Source organism: Argiope bruennichi, chromosome 11 (assembly GCF_947563725.1).
Source record: "Argiope bruennichi chromosome 11, qqArgBrue1.1, whole genome shotgun sequence".
Lineage (NCBI taxonomy): Eukaryota > Metazoa > Arthropoda > Arachnida > Araneae > Araneidae > Argiope > Argiope bruennichi.
In genome coordinates, this window is record NC_079161.1 from 23,781,716 (window position 1) to 23,802,318 (window position 20,603).

The 20,603-nt window shown below is 31.5% G+C and overlaps 1 protein-coding gene across 1 annotated transcript in view; it reads right to left on the reverse strand.

Moving 5' to 3' along the window:
- LOC129956963 (mucin-5AC-like) overlaps positions 1-20,603 on the reverse strand; it is a 100,419-nt gene that overhangs the window by 25,435 nt on the left and 54,381 nt on the right. The window contains exons 3-6 of the mRNA XM_056069028.1: positions 3,148-3,307; positions 2,155-2,251; positions 1,710-1,765; positions 92-139 (exon numbers count right to left, since the gene is read on the reverse strand). Coding sequence (XP_055925003.1) covers positions 92-139; positions 1,710-1,765; positions 2,155-2,251; positions 3,148-3,259 — 313 coding nt within the window. The 5' untranslated portion in view covers positions 3,260-3,307. The remainder of the gene's footprint in view (positions 1-91; positions 140-1,709; positions 1,766-2,154; positions 2,252-3,147; positions 3,308-20,603) is intronic.

Consider the following 20,603-nt stretch of genomic DNA (forward strand, 5'->3'; position numbering starts at 1 on the left):
TCCCTCTCATGCGATACAAAAAATAAAAATAAAAAAATTCAGAAATTATGTTAGTGTCTTCAGAATGCGGGAAAGATCAAAGGAAACATACCTTCTTCCGGGTGCTCGGAGTAGAATTCGCGTCTCCTCTGCATCTCGTCTGAAACAATTAAAAAGAGTTGAAGTGAATTCAATGAAGACTGCGAATGATAAACTACAAATTTGTTTGCGAAATTTTGAAAGCCTTTTCTTTTCTTTTTCCCTTCAAAAAACAAAGTAACCTATTGTTGTGTTTTTTATTTTAAATACATCGATCCAAACAGTCGTATGCAATCTTATTTCTTTTTCTTTTTTTTTTTTGTATAGAAGTCTTTAATTGCTTGAAATATGAAAAGATTTCACGTTTGTGCTATTTACAAGCCAAATAGATTAATTCCGAACGAAATTTTATTCTTTTCTTTTTATATTTTAGAGTCAAAGCATTTTCTCATTTACAATTTTTTGTACAAAAAAAAAAAGTGGAAATGTATTATTGGAAATGCAAAAATGAAACTAACTTAAAACACAGTACCTAATTTACTAGTGAAACCAAAAATGGAAATACACTAGTTTTTTAGTACATTTTCTTAACAATAAGAATCCTAAACCTTAATGCAATATATATCAACAATTTAAAAATATATATTTTATTTCAGAAGTTAATTTATTTAACTCCATATTCTTTCAGAGATGCACCAACACACACTACAGAATATATGGCATTTCAATCTATGCCTTAATGTGCGTGCGTGCGCAAACAAATATCCTGCAGCTATGACAATTTTTTTTAAAAAATTACGACAATATGAAAGTGTCAGAAATCCGTCACTTACGACTTAAAAACCAGGAATATAATTCTAAATTATTGAACAATTATTTTAATTTTAATTGTGATTGATTTTGGAAAATTGTAAAGTTATAACGTTATAATAAAATGGAAGGGATATATTAATTAATAAAGGAAAATATTATTTGGAAAATAATGAATCCGATGAAAGACTGAATTTGATATTGTTTTCCCTTTGCCAAATATATTAAATCTCTCAGTCACATCAACATTTTAATTATCATAACAGTAATTCCATAGATATCAGTTTATAAACCGTCAAATAAAAGCTACATTTGCAACAATATTTATTTGAATTTATATTTTTAAAGGGAATTTTAATATCTAGAATAAATAGAAAAGGCACCAGATGAGTACACATTTGTTGGGCAATTTCATATCTCAATAATTAACGAAATATTAAATGTAAAATCAATGTAATTCACTAGTTGATTAAAACTATTGCATTCTAATTTCCGAATAGATAGCACTACATTTTCCCACTTTCACAGTTGGGTAAGACCGAGTTCAGCACATTACACTTTTCTTTCGTCTCTTAACAATAGGAAAGTACATATAATCCGCCGCGCAAGAGCCATGAAATTTCTGTCCTAAGTGTCAGAGAACTGACTCTAAAAAAAAATCACAATTTTTCACATCACTTGATTTTATGACGTGAGAAATACTCACACACATGCGGAAAGAACTTATTTATTGATGGGATATTTTTACGTTTTCACAGGTAGCCATATTGAAAAAAAATTTTATGTTAATTTTATAATTTTCATTATCTAACAAAAAGTGCGTTATTTTTTAACTTATTTAAACCCACGATTTTATTAAATTATATTTTATATAAACTTACTTTGATATAAACCAGGTATGAGTTTGTACACGACATCTTGTAGAGTTGTATCGGACCTATAAAAAACAAATTCCAGATATTAATTTCATAGCAAAGATGCATATAGAAATATGCAACAAGAAATGTTCTTAAATGTTTCTAAATTTGATCTATTATCAGATGCGAAGAAAAATAGCCAAATTGAGAGTAAATATGAACATAAAGTATTGAAAGAACGCAAATTAACTTTTTAGTGAATATTTTAAAAAAAATTTAAACTAAGAGTATTGTTTTGAGAAATTATCTCTCTTTGAATTCGATTCTTAGTTTAAGAATTTTTCACAATAAACAAAGTAGAGTAGATGAAAACTTATTTGTAGGTATTCTTATCATATCAAGTGCAATAACATCGTATTCAGAAACTTGTCACCTCGCACTGACGTATTTGTTAACAGAATCCACTTACCTTATACTTTGTAAAGGCTTTGTTTTGTGGACTTGGACATCACAGACTGGACAGAACCTGCTGTTTTCCAAATATCGAACTATGCACGTCCTGCAAACTGGAAGAAAAGGAATGGAACGAATTATGATTTTAAAAATGCATTGGAATTTAAAAAAAAATTATTTGAATTCTATTGGCAACAGAAAAATAAATAATCTAAAATAGATAACTCAATACATAGAAATCAAGAGTCAGTAAGTACTCTTAATGACCTAACATTAACCCAAACGGGGAAGTCTCCCTAATTGTCTTTCATACTCTATAATAAAAGGTAGAATTTTGAATTGCCGCAAGGCATTGAATTGCCGAATTGCTCAAAACGTTCTTGGGTTGTCTTTGTCTTGGACATACAGACAGGCAGACAGACAAGCCTATTCCAAAATCGCGGTTTTCGAACTCGCGGAGGTCTAAAGCGTGCAAACACGTCAAATTTTTTGACGATTATTATACTTTCTCTATACTACGTATACGAGAGAAAGTAAGGACTGAAATATTTTAGTTCAAAGCCAATTTCACCCACAAGATGATTCTTTCTTTACTAAGGCCGCAGTGGCCTGGTGGTGAGGTCACGGCTTGTTCGCCGTAGGGTTTTTGAGGTTCGAGACCCGATTCTACCGAAGAACCGTCCTGTAAGGGGGTCTGTTGCACGTTAAATCCGTCATGCCAAACGTCCTCCCGCGGTGTGGTGTGGAGAGGGGGGTGCCAGCTCAGGTGTCGTCCTCGTCATCTGACCGTGGTTCAAAATGACGAGGACCGTCCCAAAATAGCCCTAGTGTTGCTTTAAAACGGGACGTTAATATAACTAAACTAAACCTTTCTTCACTATTTGTTAGTATAAGCATGCAGTAATTAAACTGCCGATTATTGTCATAAGCTATACTGTTAAGATAATAACGTGGCGTTCATTGCAGGTGGTTAATAACCTAAATTTGCAGACAGCAGGATGGTACTTACAGGAATGCAGGCATTCCACAATGGTGGTGGCATCAATGAGATATCCATCGCACAATACACAGATGAAATGCTGATTGAGATCTGTTATTTTCAGTCTGGTGGTTCGGTGCATGGTGGGCCCCAAATCTTACAGTTTTTACCTAAGGGTGGCAACAACAACCTGAAATGAAAACAAAAGAAGTTTGTGAGTAAAATATACCTTCTGGTGTATACACAGAAAAATTAATTCTCAATAAAAAAAAAGTCTTACATTAATTCCCTTCAACTTTCACTCAAAATTCAGAATACTTAGAGCATATAGAATTTAACCATAGAATGCATAACTTATTATTTTACAAAAGTGTTTTTAATAACTGCATATAACTAAGGAATTTTTTTTTAAAATATGTAATTAAACAATATCCCAGTGACACAAATCCCATTATAAGAATTTTGCAACAAAAATGAAAGTCCCTTTTTACCAACATTTTTTTTAACAAAGCAAAATAAATAAATAAAAATATTCTGATATATTTTTAATGATAAAACTATTCATACTGTAGCCATCTTGGTATTTTTCAAAGTTTCCACTTTAAATCTAATTCCAGTTCCGCTCTTACCATATATCGGTATTTTCTTCAAATGTTTACGAAAACGATTAAAAAAAAATCATAACACTCATTGTTGTCTTTTGGAACAGTCATGTGAAGTTTATAAATGGAAATAAAAACATGCAGTCATATGGCTACGCGATGCTTATAGGGTTAAAATATATAAACTAGAGATTTTTGTGCTTGATGTCGAAACCCAGAGGTATAAAGCCGCATGGAAGAATTCTGCGGATGAAATAAAAGTGAATCGGTTTCATCTGCATTCACAAACAAAAATAATCGTCAGATTTAAGGTTTGTAAAATGCAATGAGTTGTACTTGATTGAGATTCGCATAAAGGATATTATATTTGTTCCCATTTATTTTGAAAATATATTAATGTCATTTTACGTCTTTTTTTTTTTCTTCTCTTCTCCTCCCTGGAGGGATCAGTTGGTTTCAATGGCCAGTTTGACGATTGTGTTCTAGGAAACAAAACTTATATGGGGGAATGGTTTATTGCTCAATTTCGCTAATGCATTTATTTTCATAAAGAAATACATACAAGTCATACATTTTGAAATTGAATATTTTTTTTAAAAAAGTTGAAATTGAAAAAGTTTTTTAAAAAGTTGAAATTAAAAAAGTTTTTTTTTAAAAAAAAGTTGAAATTGAAAAAGTTTTTTTTAAAAAAAGTTGAAATTGAAAAAGTTTTTTTAAAAAAAAGTTGAAATTGAAAGTTTTTTTTTTTTAAGTTGAAATTGAAAAAGTTTTTTTAAAAAAAGTTGAAATCGAAAAAGTTTTTTTAAAAGTTGAATCACGAAATTTTTTTCAAACAAAAACAGTGTAAAAAGTGATTTCCAAAAAAATTATCATTAAATTACTTACATGTAATAACTATAAGATTTTATCAAATTCTTGTTCTTGTCATCACTTCCATTTGGTTCATTTATAAAACTAAGCACACATCGACAGTACAGTGACTTATTGGTAACAGTTTAATAAATCAAAGTATCATCCGATCTTGGCAACAGCGATTATATATTGACGTAATGATGTATTTTTTTTACAAGTCCCATTATTGATTCACTGTACACCACTTCACATCCATTTATTCATCGGGAGAGTTTGCCTTTTAACAAATATTCCAAATGCAGAGTCAAAATTAGGATGCAGTAAGTCATGTCTTCTTTCTAAACTATTAATCAAAGGGTGTACCAGAACAGTACTCCATCATTTAGCAAATGGTTTTCCTACTGTTATAACCCATTAATCATCATTTCTGTCATAACTATAAAAGAGGGAAGATGGCAGCAACAGGCCATAAATGCTTTCGCAGTTGGAAAATGATTTCATTCCTGTTGGAGCATTCCTACTGACCTCGCCAGATGCCCAACAAATCGGTACAATTAACAGCCCAACTTCACACAAGTTTCAGAACAAGAAGGTTAATGGCTATTTAAATTTTCTAACAAATTCAAAGGTATGTGACTAGGTTCAGGATGAATTTTTTGAAAATAGATATAGATATTAGAATACTTACAAAAAAAAAAAATGAAGCAACATCCATAAAACCAAAATATACCAATTATGTAGAATTAAAAAAAAAAAAAAAAAAAAAAAAAAACTGGGAAAAGGAGTTAATTTTTTTTTAAGGGGGTAGGGCTAAAAATAGGTATAAAGCAAAAACCTTTTAGTTTAGAAATTTATCAAATGATATAACTATGGCATTGAAACAGGTGTAAATGTAAATATAAAAATTAGTGTAACTTGCCAATAAATAGAGTTAGGGACAAAATTTCAACGGTTTTAAGAAGAAATTTGTTTAAACATTAAGAATATTAATCTTTTAAACACTTCATAATTCCGCAAAAAAGAATTTAGAGCGTATTTACCTACCGTAAAACTACCTATTTTACAACATTTAAGGGTCGTAAGAAAAATATCATCGTTCCATTTCTATAACAACTCCGAGCAAAGTTTAAGCTAATTCGAAAATGTGGGCCCAAAAGAAAATTCGAATTAAAAAAAAATGCTTGCAACAAAGACTACACAAGGAAATATAAAACAATTTAAAAAGGGGACAGAACCACTCATTTTACCATCGTCATTACAAGTGGCAGTAGAACTTTTTTCTTTTCCCGAAAAATATATTTAGCAGTTTAATTTCAAAAATGATTATTTGAATAAAAGATAACAGTAACAATTAAATAACATACAATATTACAAAATGCATTATAAAAAGGATATATTTAACTAACAAAAACAATTCATAAATAGAAAGAATTTTTTTAAATGTTTTTTAGTTTTGATTTCGAATAAACTACAGGCGATATTTTATATTACCTGAAATTTTTATATTATTTTTGTTTTATTGAAGCTACAGACGACATTTTAACACAATGTTAAGTCTTTGCGGTCCACTATCCAGTGTCACTGGATATAAAAATTCATATCTCAAAAATTGAGGTTGCATTTGTTTTCCATTTATTAAAATTAACTTATTTCGTTCTATAAATTGGACCTACCTGGCCACCAGCGTTTTAATAAAATCAATGGACCGCAAAGGGTTGATAAATTTATGACACCAGACGAGGGGGGGGACTTAGTTACAACGGAGAAAAATTAAATTATTAAAAAAACTCTGAATTAATTTGAGTCTATTATATTTTAAATTCATCTTTATATATCATTAATTTATTTTAAAGCTATATGTACAGAATTTTGTTTAAAATAGATGGCGATTTTTTTTTAAGCTAATGAGATGTCGCAGTCAGAAAAACGGAAACCAAGATATAGCACTTAAGTTCAACATAAACAGGAACTATTTATGTATTTTATTATATTTATTTTAGAGCACTATGCGGATGGATCATTTAGATAAAACGATCCCGCACAAAAATCAGATTCTTAAAACGGCAGGTTTTCACTTCTTACAGCCTGCAGGTCGTTTAGCCGCAAAGAATGGAGAGCAGAACTGCTATTTTAAAATTGTTACGCGGAAATGACGGAAGTAATTGACAAATTTTCTTTCTTATCACCTACGTCCAAGTTCTTATCAGCACACAAACGATAGAAGGAAATGGGCTTCCGTTATTTATATCCCGAGTAAAGGCCTTTGCATAGTTACCTCCCATAAACCTCCAAAATGGATTGTCCTTTGTTATGGGAAGCAGGGCCGTTTCTCTTGCCAGATAAGGTTCTACGCCCATAGCGCCTTCACGCGTGGATGGAAATGGAAAAATTCTGGAGTTAATTTTCGTTTTGCAATGCCAAAATCCAGATGAAAAACTTTCACAAATAAATGCAATAGCTTTGTCAGAGATATTTAAAATTCAAAAACATCCTTTGAAATGATTCAAAACAGAAGTTTGATCAGTCATCGCCTTAAACACTTTTTTTTTATCTCTCTTTCGAATAACTAGTTTTCATGTTGAAGATTTTCAAATAGTTAACAGTTATACTACTACTAATAAAAAAAACACCCCATCGGCATATTACTAATATAAAAAATTTCTGTCTCGGCAAGCTGGAAGGCAAAGGTAGATTCCTTTGGAATAGATTTTTGGAATGATTAGAAAGAAGGAATAGATTTTTTTTTTTGATCGTATCAAAATTATTAGATCACAGCGCTATTCATCTATCGGAGAGGCATCTAGAATGCAACATATAAGTAATTTTGATTCCAAGTTTTTAATCAATTTGTTTAAAAAGCAGTATAATATTCAGTATTTTTAATTATAGTTACAAATAATTACATTCTTATAATTAAGGTTTCATACATTTTATTTTAAGACAGCAATACAGCAATTTATATATCGTAAATACAGCAATTTGAATACAGCAATTTATATATCGTAAATACGCGCCAGGATATATAACCGAATCAGGTTATGGAATTCATGTTATGAATGTAAAAAAATATTTGTTTTTTTCTCAAAAAAAATTACTCTTTGTATTGCTAATGCATTAATAAATATTTTTCAATTCAACATTTAAGAACTCCATAATAAGTCTCAAAATGGCATCAGTAAAATATTAAAATTCCTCTTGGCAAGCTGGAAGGCAAAGATTCCTTTACATCCAAGTTACTATCTGGCAATGTAAATTGCTGATGTTAGAAAGTCAAAATGAGGGCGTGAAAATCATTTTTCAGTCCCTCACTTCTAAGCTATTGCAGTTGTCGAAAAACTTTAAATACCAAAGTTATTCGTCTTAATGGGGCGGGAATTTGGCTAATTGGATTTATTTTTCTATCTTCAATATTCAGAAAGTTTGAGCGAAATGAAAACCTCCACCTCCTTTGGGCTAGATGGGGCATTTACGAACTCGTCCGAGATTTTTACATTTCTAACAACATATTCCAAGCCAGTTAAAATCCAAATAAAATTACTCTAGTTATAATGTTTACAAAACGATATAAAACTATTGGGTTCTAGGCACAATGATTGGTGAAATTTTTTCCCCAAAGTCTTGTCCATGAGAACCATTGCAATAGGCAGTCCTCCTATAGGAATCTACCAAAAACATCACAAAGATAACAATGGATGTTCTATATTTAGAAATAAACCTGATCTATCAATACACAAGATATTAAGCTTGTTGAATGGAAGAGAGATCTATCATTTTTCGCCAATTAAAATAATGAGAATGATTTTGAAAGCAAGACATGAATATTCTACAAATTGCGGGAAAAAAAATCAAGCTTTCCAAGCACAAGCATAAGAATTATATTACCATAATAAGGACAGATCATTATTATTATTATTATTATGCGATTTCAAAGTCAAAAATTTTTTTTAAGATGAAACATGAGTTAATTTAATAACCCATCAAACTCGATTTAGTGATCCAGTTAACTAACTAAAGTCATTTTGACTTCTTCCCCTACTTGAGGAATGTCTAAATTTATACAACCTTTGCCCTAGCGTCAAAACATTCCATACTGAAATGAAAAAGGATCTTTGATGTCCGAAATGTGAGCTAAATACTATAATTATCCAAGCCAGTTAAAATCCAAATAAAATTACTCTAGTTATAATGTTTACAAAACGATATAAAACTATTGGGTTCTAGGCACAATGATTGGTGAAATTTTTTCCCCAAAGTCTTGTCCATGAGAACCATTGCAATAGGCAGTCCTCCTATAGGAATCTACCAAAAACATCACAAAGATAACAATGGATGTTCTATATTTAGAAATAAACCTGATCTATCAATACACAAGATATTAAGCTTGTTGAATGGAAGAGAGATCTATCATTTTTCGCCAATTAAAATAATGAGAATGATTTTGAAAGCAAGACATGAATATTCTACAAATTGCGGGGGAAAAAATCAAGCTTTCCAAGCACAAGCATAAGAATTATATTACCATAATAAGGACAGATCATTATTATTATTATTATTATGCGATTTCAAAGTCAAAAAATTTTTTTAAGATGAAACATGAGTTAATTTAATAACCCATCAAACTCGATTTAGTTATCCAGTTAACTAACTAAAGTCATTTTGACTTCTTCCCCTACTTGAGGAATGTCTAAATTTATACAACCTTTGCCCTAGCGTCAAAACATTCCATACTGAAATGAAAAAGGATCTTTGATGTCCGAAATGTGAGCTAAATACTATAATTATCCAAGCCAGTTAAAATCCAAATAAAATTACTCTAGTTATAATGTTTACAAAACGATATAAAACTATTGGGTTCTAGGCACAATGATTGGTGAAATTTTTTCCCCAAAGTCTTGTCCATGAGAACCATTGCAATAGGCAGTCCTCCTATAGGAATCTACCAAAAACATCACAAAGATAACAATGGATGTTCTATATTTAGAAATAAACCTGATCTATCAATACACAAGATATTAAGCTTGTTGAATGGAAGAGAGATCTATCATTCTTCACCAATTAAAATAATGAGAATGATTTTGAAAGCAAGACATGAATATTCTACAAATTGCGGGGAAAAAAATCAAGCTTTCCAAGCACAAGCATAAGAATTATATTACCATAATAAGGACAGATTATTATTATTATTATTATTATTATGCGATTTCAAAGTCAAAAATTTTTTTTAAGATGAAACATGAGTTAATTTAATAACCCATCAAACTCGATTTAGTGATCCAGTTAACTAACTAAAGTCATTTTGACTTCTTCCCCTACTTGAGGAATGTCTAAATTTATACAACCTTTGCCCTAGCGTCAAAACATTCCATACTGAAATGAAAAAGGATCTTTGATGTCCGAAATGTGAACTAAATACTATAATTACACAAATACTACTGAATTATTCATATGATTCGTCACATGACACTGGTAAACAAGTCGATGCACCCCCCTCCCCGGGACTGTTTCGTCTAAACGGGTTTATTTCTTCATGACCCAATAAATTTTTTTATGGACTTAAATGCTTTCATTGGCGATAGAAACAGCAAATGGATGTTTATCCATTATGGTAAACCAAAAGAAAAATTGGAATTTAAACACAGAGTGCTACATATATATCGGGAACCTTTAAGTTAATGGAAAAATTAAGCTTAACTCATTTACATCTTTAAATAAAAATATATTAAATTGATAATTTTTTTGTCAACTATTTTAAAGATATTTCATTCTATTTTAATTTATTCTTATATGTAATAAGATTTGATTTTCCGAATTTATAATAAAATCAAACTTTTCGACATTCCTATAGATTGCCTTGTGCTGCTATAGATGAACTTTACAAATTGATAAATCTTTGCTATTTAACTTATCTGCTGAAAATAACATAACTCGGCTGTATGTTTTTACCATAAAATTTCCTAACTTTAAAATGATTACATTAGAAGATTTTCATGTGTATTCTGCAATTTCCCGTTACCACATTTGTACTTTCCAGCTTGCAGAGAGGAATTTTTGTATTCTGAATCCAAGATTTAGAATGTTTCTGTAATTATTTATGAAAATAATTGCATTTGGATTTCGCAGACGGTTTTTCTAGCACACAATTTCGTCTACACCACCGCAGTAACCATATATATTTTTTTGACTTCATATCTAATTCATAGCGGAAATTGAGTTAAAAAGCAACAATTCCACAATGTTATTTCTCTTAACATAATTTCCAATCAAATAAATAAACTAATCATATTCCAATTTGATGCCAACGCAAAAGGCAGATCCGAAACTAGATTACAAAAAGATTGTTACTGTATTGTTTTCCCACAGTCAGTATGCTCCAATTGAATTACCGAACGGCATCGCCGTGCGTGGCATGCATACTAAGTATGTAAGAAAAGTGCGATCCGCTGTGGAAGGAAATGGGAAATACTCTTCACCAAATTTCTTCACTTCCGGCGCAGGGCCCAGAAAATGAGCGCAAAGCTTCGGAAATCGGAGCTGGTGCAATGCTGGAGACAAAAGACGCCGCGACAGATGAGGAAATAGGGTGATTTGTTTTTGTAAAAGATGGGATGTTGCGATAACGGATTGGGAGGAAAACGAATGAAAAGTGAATGCCTTCGGATTCTGAAACTGTAGGGATGAGAAATGCGTTTTTCGGTATAATAAGAATATTTAAAATTTCTTTTTCCAGTACTCATAGTACATAACCAAGAAAGTATTAGGTAATCAAAAAATTCAACAACAAACTTTGGATACATATCCCTGTTGAAGGATTCTTTTTGTTCAGAAATATATATTATTATTTACTTGTAGAAAGAGTGCAAAAAAAAAAAAAAAAAAAAAAAAAGTTGGAATCATTTTAAGTGTGTGAAGTTTGTAAAAGATATCCTGTTGTAATATCTTATGTCCTAGAGCATGGCATATGAAATTAGGGTCAAAGCCACTCTAGATTTTAGACAATGCACGATTGAGATTTACCATTTGGAAAAACCACTTATTAATTTTTTTTTTAAATTACCCAGTTTCTATTCAAATAATTCTTAAATTGCAAATGTTATGACAAATGTACATAACGAAATTTTAAACTGCCGGTCACTCAAAAAAGCTGCTTCAGTGTAAAATTTAAATTTATAAGTAGTTTTAAACAAAATACAAAAGTAATTATAAAACTTCAATAATATTCTAACACAAAGTTTTGCTACAGCCTCTAAATTAGGAATAAGCCAACCGACTAAATATTTTTTTAAAAAGTGGCGGAAGGGGGGCAATAAAGCAGACGAATTTAAGACATGGAGGAGAAAAAAATTCCTAAAACTCATGTTCCACAACTTAAATGATATTTGATTTGAATTTAAATAAGTTTGAGAAGATGATACTCATAAATGAAATGATATCACCAAATTGGATTGCCCAGAAAAAACACGCATTTATAATTTCTCTGCCCTTCTCTCTCGAATATTGAGTGACCCTTAGGCAAAAAAATTGGGATTATGTTTTTCCTCACCTCATGCTTTAAAATTGCTAAAAATATTTACTCCCTGATTAAGACACAATTTTCAAACACGTATGATAAAACAACGCATATAAGAAGCCTAAAGCCTGCAGCGATTTAATTTATATTATACATATAGAAGATGCTAAATGTTCCAATTGTTCACTATACTAAACAGTAAAATGTTGTATTAACTTTAATATCGGATGCATCATCAAATTTATACGCAATGTTACGAAATATATTTCAGTGAATCTACAATTTGATGAAAAATATATTCAGGAAATTAATAACGAATTTAGAAAGTGTATTTAAACATTTTTAATTTCCACTGAAGAGGCAAATCAAATTCTTTTTTTTCTTCTTCTTTTTCTTTCCCCTCCCCTGTTCTAAGCGATCTTATTTGAATGATAAGTTACAATACTATTAAAATAATTTTGATAATGCTTAAAATAAGAAAAATGTCGTGTTCTTTTAAAAAAAAAAAAAAAAATCGATACAATGTTAAAAAACTTTACTTACGTGTTTCAAAAGTTTTTTTTTTGTGTGTGTGTGTGTGCGTAACAAGAAAGATAAAGCCTACTCAAGTGAATTGGTAGTTTGAAGAAAGGAAGCGAATTTAAACATCGTTTTCTTGGGAAAACAAACATTTGATATTTCTTTATTCGACTTTTCCCGTTCCATTCTTCTTCTCTCCCCCCCCCCCCTTCCACTTTCTCGTATGCGTAGTATAGAGAAAGTACAGTAATGGTCAAAAAATTCGAACTCGTGATTTTGGGAATCTCCACGTTTCAAACCTCCCTCAGTTCGGAAAACACATTTTTGGAAAATGTTCGTCTGTCTGTCTGTGACAAAGATAACCACCAAAAGCTTTGAGCCAGTAGGTTGAAATTTGGTATACGGTCTACGGTATACATTGCAAATTTTCATATTTCTATCAAAAATTTGAGTAAAACTTGCTCTGAGGAAATCCGTCTGTCCAGCTGTTTGAATATAAGTTAACACGATAATTACAAAATAAAGACAGCTAGACAGAAAAGATTCGGTGCAAAAATTTAACATTTACAGTGTATACAGCTGTCAAATCCAATAACAGGTTGATTGTTTGTCTGTTTGTTCATTCAGAAACATGTGTAACGCGATAATTCAAAACGCAATATCTTAAATATATCAAGTTTAATATGTGATTTTGCAATTATAAGTGCAATTTTAGGTGAAATTTTTGTTTCAATCCATTGAGAAAAACGTGTTTAAAGCACAAATTTTGATTTTCAACTATCAACGGCATACCAGGAATTAAGCGCCAAAGGTGAACACGACAGATTTGTAAAAATGCTAGATTCATGCCAAAAGTCAATATTTCGCCACTGTTATAAGCCAATACCATACAAGGCGTCTTCTGGCATGACAAGTTTATTATAGAGTATGCGAGAAAAATTTGGGAAGATAATTCCCACAGGTCAACCCTTTAGAGGGCCATTTTTTTCTAGTCATATTATGTTAAAACATTTTTAGGCTTGAAATTAGAATAAGAAAAGGGATTCATTTAGCTTATTAGATAAATTTAATTTGATTAATTCATTAATAATTAAGTAACAAATCAAGACACATCATTTTGATTGAGATAAAGAACTGAAACATCTAAATTTCTTTTTTTTTCTAAAAAAATTTGTTAGAACTTATGCCAACCTACAAAATTTCATACCAAGATTGATAAGTTTGGTGGGAAGCATACTTCCCACGGCTCTAGAAAGGGTTAAAAAGAGTTTGATCATGTCATAAAACCATTATTGAAAAAGCAATTTCTTGAAATTTGAGAAGGTGGATTTTTTTTCCCTCGAGGAATTAACTTCCCATCCAAAAACTAAAAAAACAACACAATTATATGTCAAAAAAAGAAATAAAATGATATCAATCGATCGAAAATGCAGATTCGGAATTAAGAGGCCTAGGCTTTTTATCACTATTTCCTAAGTGCAACAAAACATTCCAACAAATCAACAGAAACTTAAAAAGAACATTAGAATATCACAAAATATTGAGGAAGTGAGTCATTTCGCCTTCCCACCCAGAACCCAAACTTCGACGCATCACCAACAAAAAACACATTAATAACAATTAACACAAACACCTCCGTCCCAAACCCTCCTAAGTGCCGTCATCACTCCACGCACGAATGAAATTTAAAACTTCACTGTCCGAGCAGAGCGGAGGTAAGGGGAAAAAAATAATAAAATGCCGAGCGAAGGAAAAGCAGTTTAAATTAAAGGGGGCAGACACATTCACGGCAGGACCGGGATCTATCAAAAAGCCACAGCTAACAACCTGCCGGTGTTCCATCAGCCCCCTCTCCTCCCCCCAGCCGAGCAGAAAAGCAAGCAGAAGCAGTGAGCAGCAGTACCCAGCGAGCTTACTCTATAATTAACTTCTAATGATAGTCACGAGCCCGCCTTATCCGCGACACTCGTTGCCATGGTTACAGATAACCAGAGAAATGGCTCATGCTCCGAGCATTGTTCTTGGTGCTAGGTGCGTCTTTTCCGATTCACCGGGTTGGTTGAGAAGACGTTGCACAACGAAATCCCTCTTTTGCGACTTTCACTTGTTTGTCCACGGTGTTGCCGACGAGAGGAATTCTGCTTCAGAAAGGTATATTTTTGGTATTATTAGTTGGAAAGTATCCTATCAAAGCACTGTCGTTTCCCAGAAGTTTTATTTAAGAAGTTGAATTTCAATTAAAATGAAAATCGAAAAAAGATTTAAGCTTTCGGCGCCTGATTAAAAAACAAAAACAAAACCTCTCTCTCCCGCATTTTTAAGAAATTGTATCAAACAATTTGTTAAACAAAGACAAATTTATCAAATTTTAACTGAATTTATTAAATTTTCACGAAGATTTTCAACTTCACCATTATTATTTATAACGTGAAAAAAGAAAACAATAGGATTAAAACATATATGAAATAATCTCAAATAAAATTCTATTTAATAATCATCAATAAATAATTCATGTCCGAAATAAAATCTACCTAGATTCAAAACATTTTTAACAAAAAATTTCAAAGCTGTATTCTTCCAAAAATTCTAAGAAACCTTATCCAACCAGGTTGGAATCCAAGAAATTCTTTCTTTGAACATCAAACATCATAAAATGCTACGCCCCCCCCTCTCCTTATTCAAAGAGCCTTAAAACGAAAAAATTCAAATTCCCTGTCAATATTCTCAAGTACGCCATTAATTTATAAATTCATCAGAAAAAATGATCAGATATTTGTTATTCTTACATTAATAAGACATTAAGTACTTGTTGAATGCCTAAAATAACTACCCACAGCTGTCATGCCGGCAATGAAACGCTCTTGAAAAACATAAATGAAACCACTGATAGCAAGAATTTAATTCTGTGAAAAGTTATCACCAAAATGTCATCCATGCATGTTAAGTTAAACCACAAAAGACTAGATAACGTAAACAAACACTTTATTCGAATAGCAATCGAAGCCAATGACTGCCTCTTAAACTTTGAGAGGATCTTCACGCACCTTGGACGCATTCAAAACGGGAAATTCACAATTTGTTAAGACCCCGCCCAAATCATGAACATTTTTTCAACCACACAAATTTCTTTTATTAAAAACAATAAAAAAAAGTAAAACTGAATAAAATACAAAAAATATTAAAAAATACGGTTTTAATTTAATATGCTGAATTGATGCAATGCTTGAAAGGCTTTTTCAGTATGTTAAAAAAAATAGCAATAACATAGCAATGAAGAGAATTCTTAATCACGTGAATCTGTAATTTGAAGAAAAAATTAACGAAAGCTTTCTTCTCAAAAAAATTAAAACATCCTATTTTAATATTTAAAAACTCGCCAAGGATAACACAATAAATTCGGTAAAAATATTAAATTCACGCTAAAGGTTGATATTTCGTAATTGCAGTACACTCCCGATTATCCGCGGAATTGGGTGGCGCGGCCGCCGCGGATAACAAAAATCGCGGATAATCCGAAAAAAAGCTAAAAACGGATATAGCAAAAGAGAAAACAGTCATTCCAACTTTGAAAAATCGTTTTATGTAGAATAAAACGTAAAATAAACAGCAGGAAATGTTTCACTAACGCTTAATATTTTAATATATCACTCAAAACGAACCTAAGATGCATTTTGTTAATGAAAACAGAAAAGTGCTTTGTACTTACGAGAGGCGTCAAGGATACACAGAAAAATGAATACATATGTACTGTTTTAATACCGTAATGTGTTATGTAATTACAAAAGCATAACTGTAAAACTACACCTTTTTGAAAAAATCAGTCATTTGTGTTTGCTTTTTGCTTCGGAAACATTTTCTCCTTGCTTGGGGAAAAAAAAAAAAAAAAAAAAAAAAAAAAAACTTAGTGCGGCAGGCGCCGATAATCGGGACTCTACTGTATTGTACACCAAAGGCGTTTTCGGGCACAAATTTATTCGAAAATATGCGAGAAAGTTTAGGAGAGACCACTTCCGTTGTATTTTAATAGTTAACAATGAGTTAATGTTTTTTAATAAATGTCAAATACATTTTGAGATGTTGACGCATGTTCGCTTCGTCAAAATCCCAATTAAAGAGATCGTACAAACATCTACTATTTGCCAATCATTATTACAAATGGATAAATAAAATTTGCATTAAAATGTCCCAACTTGAAACAACTTACAATATGAGCCATCTCCAGTCTCAGACAGACGGGCTCACGATTAAATAAAGCTTACATCTTCACTTTTTTGCCAATGGATTCTTCTATCATGTAAATCAGCCTGCCTTCTAGGAAAAACATTGGCCAACTCCTGTCTTTGTCAGCCATACGCTGTCAAGATTTCCTCAAGAAAAGGACAATCATTCTTTCTGTAGACCGTGAATCTCAAAGGAATTGCACATTCAATACAATGCCAATAGGATGGCAGTATTCTTTGGGGAACTGCCATGAAAACCTTAGAGAAAAGAGTAACTCGAAATACCACACACCTTTTCCTGCAGATGGGGAAGGAGCTCTTGTATCGAAAACCGTGAAATCGATGACTAAAAACCTTCGGCTGAAATACGATTGATGATGTCCGTCCGACATTGTGAAGATTCTTTGAACAACTTAGTTGGAATTCTTTTGCGATGTTAAAACTCGTGTATGGACATGACATAGCCTTGGAATAAAAAAGAACTTCATAAAATAATGAGTGTTACCAAAGTTATTTAGACGCAGATATGATTGATTGAACAATAAAATGAATAAATTTATACAAAAGATGGTTTGAGATAGTAAAAATATTGTAGAATAATCACGAAAAAGAAAATTAATCTATCTCAAGAATGGTAAAATTCGATCCCAAAATCGGTGCCAATGGGCGTTTTTTTTCGCAGAAAAATATGTCTACATATTGAAAAGGAGCAACAGATAAAATCTTTGTCAGAACAGATAATTTTTAAAAAATTATCTAAGACTAAATTTGTTTGGTTAAGTCTAAATTTAAAAATTATACTGAGCATGATTTATTCTCATGACTTAATATTATAGAGTCAAAATGACTTATTTCGAAAAGTTAACCAAACTGCCTTAACACCAAACTGCCAATTTTCTTTCAGTTTAAATTTTAGAGAATATCAATTATATGATATTCTCTCTTGGAAATTTGAATGTGCTTTTATAGGAGATTGAACTTCCCCGATGAAAATTAAGAGTAACAATCAGGATTTTCCCGTTTTTTTTTTAAAAATTTTAAATGCCTACAATTGCTTGCCCCTTCAAATACCCTCTTATCACTTTGCTATGAAGCCCAATCAAGAGTATACGAAATGCTGCATTACAATTTATGACAAGAAAACTGCGGAAATGTAAATCACGATGATAATGAGATGTCTCATCTTTCTAATGACCGTATAACTACTTTTTCTGTATATAGCAAATTTATAAATTGCTACTTTTTTAAAAATATAACATTATACAAGGAGTGCAATAATTTTTATTTCTAATCAATACTCCAATGAAAAGAATGTAGTTAATTTTTATATAATTTATAGCAGGACATACTTCTAAAGGTAAGTGGATTTTAACCGCTTAACTGTTTTGCCCGAGTGCCATACATGCATCGATTTATCAAATTTTGATAGCTAATAAGCGAAAAATAAACCCTTCATAACGATTATAATTCAATATTAAAATTACTTCAAATACATAGATACGTCAAGTATTCAATGGATTTCCATTTGAATCAAAATAAGAAAATATTACCAAAATAGAAGGTGTCATGTTATTAGATAGTAAACAAAATAAAGCAGTTAAGGGGTTAAATTCCAGCAACATAAGAAGTGAATTCACACCAAAAAAGGAAACTTAATTACTGATTAGCAGAGATTAAATTTATAAAGAATTTTTGTGAAGAATGTGTTGCAAGAAATTTCACTGTATAAAAATTTTTAACAGTTTTTCATCGTCTACCGAGAATAGCATCAAATGACGTAATATTAATCACATGACAAACTTAATTGGGCATATCGAATAAGATCTAAGTACTCGCTTGCTTTATTTATATTGCACGTTCATTACCCTCTTACCAGAAGAGAACTCTATTTCAAAATTAAACTGACTTGCGTCCATCCACGCAATGGATTTCTGAAGATTCTGAATCCAGCAATTCATAAAAGGAAATATTTTAAATTGAAATAGCTAATTCTTTATTTTATTTTTAATAAGCCATTTATTTACACAAAAACTAAATCTTCAAAAACTTGGACCCACGAAACACAGAATCTTAATCCTCTGCGTGAGAAAACCAACTACATTGGAATAATACCACTTCAGAAAGTCTTTGCGCACTTGTTGAAAAAAAAAAGACTTCGCACAACCAGTGTGAATTTCAACCCCTCCAGAAAGCACCCTTCAAACCGCAATAGGAAGTAGGGGGAGGGAGGAGACCTTGACCTCGAGTTTTAAAAAGACGAGGTGGAGGGGGCAGAGAATACAGCGGAGGGGGTTGGCAGCTTTTCAATTCCAACTGGAGAGGGATCCCCCAGCTTCACTGGAAGAATTGCTGATTATCCTGGTACAGAGTTAAGAGACCTTCTGCAGGATTGGAGCAGATGTTTTTCAAGATGTTTCGGACTCTTCAGGGGGGTTGGGAGGATTAAGGTGGCCGATGAATGAAAAGTTGAATGGCACGTATTTACGGACGTCCCATTCATCAGGAGGACCGCTTCAGATGTTCGATTGGATTACGTTCTGCTGAGAATAGACAGAACGTGACACCGCATTTCTACCGATGCGGTGTAAGGCTCTTCTTAGTTTATCTCGCAATTATGGTGCATTTTTGGAAATCTACATATGATTTTAACCTGCAATCATTTTTAGCGAAATAAAAAAAAAGTAATGATTGTTTTAAAAATAAGTAGTTTTACTTGAATCCTTTTTGAAATTACGTTTAAATATTGTTATTCATCGATGTATTCTTTGAGATCTGCATTTTATCTATACTTATATAAAGCTCAATGTGTGGTGGCGCTCTACAGCCAGACCGTTTGACCTACAGCTACCAAATTTGGTACATGCATACCTTAGAGGTCGGGAATGTGCACCTGGGGTACCTTTTTTTGAAACTTTAATTAGAATTTTAATTATTAATTAAAAACTAACTTTCCCGCCAAAAAAATCTTCCATTTTCCTCACCGCCAAATGAGTAAGGTTTCAGCTTTTTTTCCCCACTCTAATGAGGCTAGGGTTAACATTTTTCGACTGATTATTTCAAATGATTCTGTTTATTTTCTTAATGTTTTATGCATTTAAAATTTAACATTGTTAATGAATCGATCTTTCAGATTCATTCTGAAGTACTTTTGAATTAAAATGAAACAGAATAAAGGAAATTAAAAATTTCTAATCTGCATAGCGTTACCCCAACTGGCGTTGAAAAATCACGCATGCGCATTGCGTTCTGATGGTTGACAATTATTATCAACGGATGATTCTTGATTTAAATTATTTTTAGGTTAGTTGCATGCTTTTGTAATTAAATTGTATTTATGTTAGTTATATATTTTTTGTATATGCTTACAGTTTTAAGCACATCGTTTTTTAAATAGTTTTTTTAAACCTGTTTTCGACCGATTATTTTAAGCGATTCTGTTTATTTTCTTAGTGTTTGATGCATTTAAAATGAAGCATTGTTAATGAATCGATCTGCTCTTGATGAATCTGAGAAAATATTGTTGACAAATTGTTGAGATATTATATAAATTAAGAAAGATATTCTTTAGTGTCCATAAAGTTTAAACGCTCAGTGACTCTGTTATCAGTGACCACATTATAAAAAAATGCTTTGTTTCAGTAAAAAATATAATTATATTAATTGCAGATTAATTCTCTCCACTTTAATTTAAAGCATCAATTCTACGGGAGCTAGCAGAAAATTAGAGAGTTACATATTACGTTATGACCGAAGGCCTTTATAATATTATGAGTGAATTATATGACT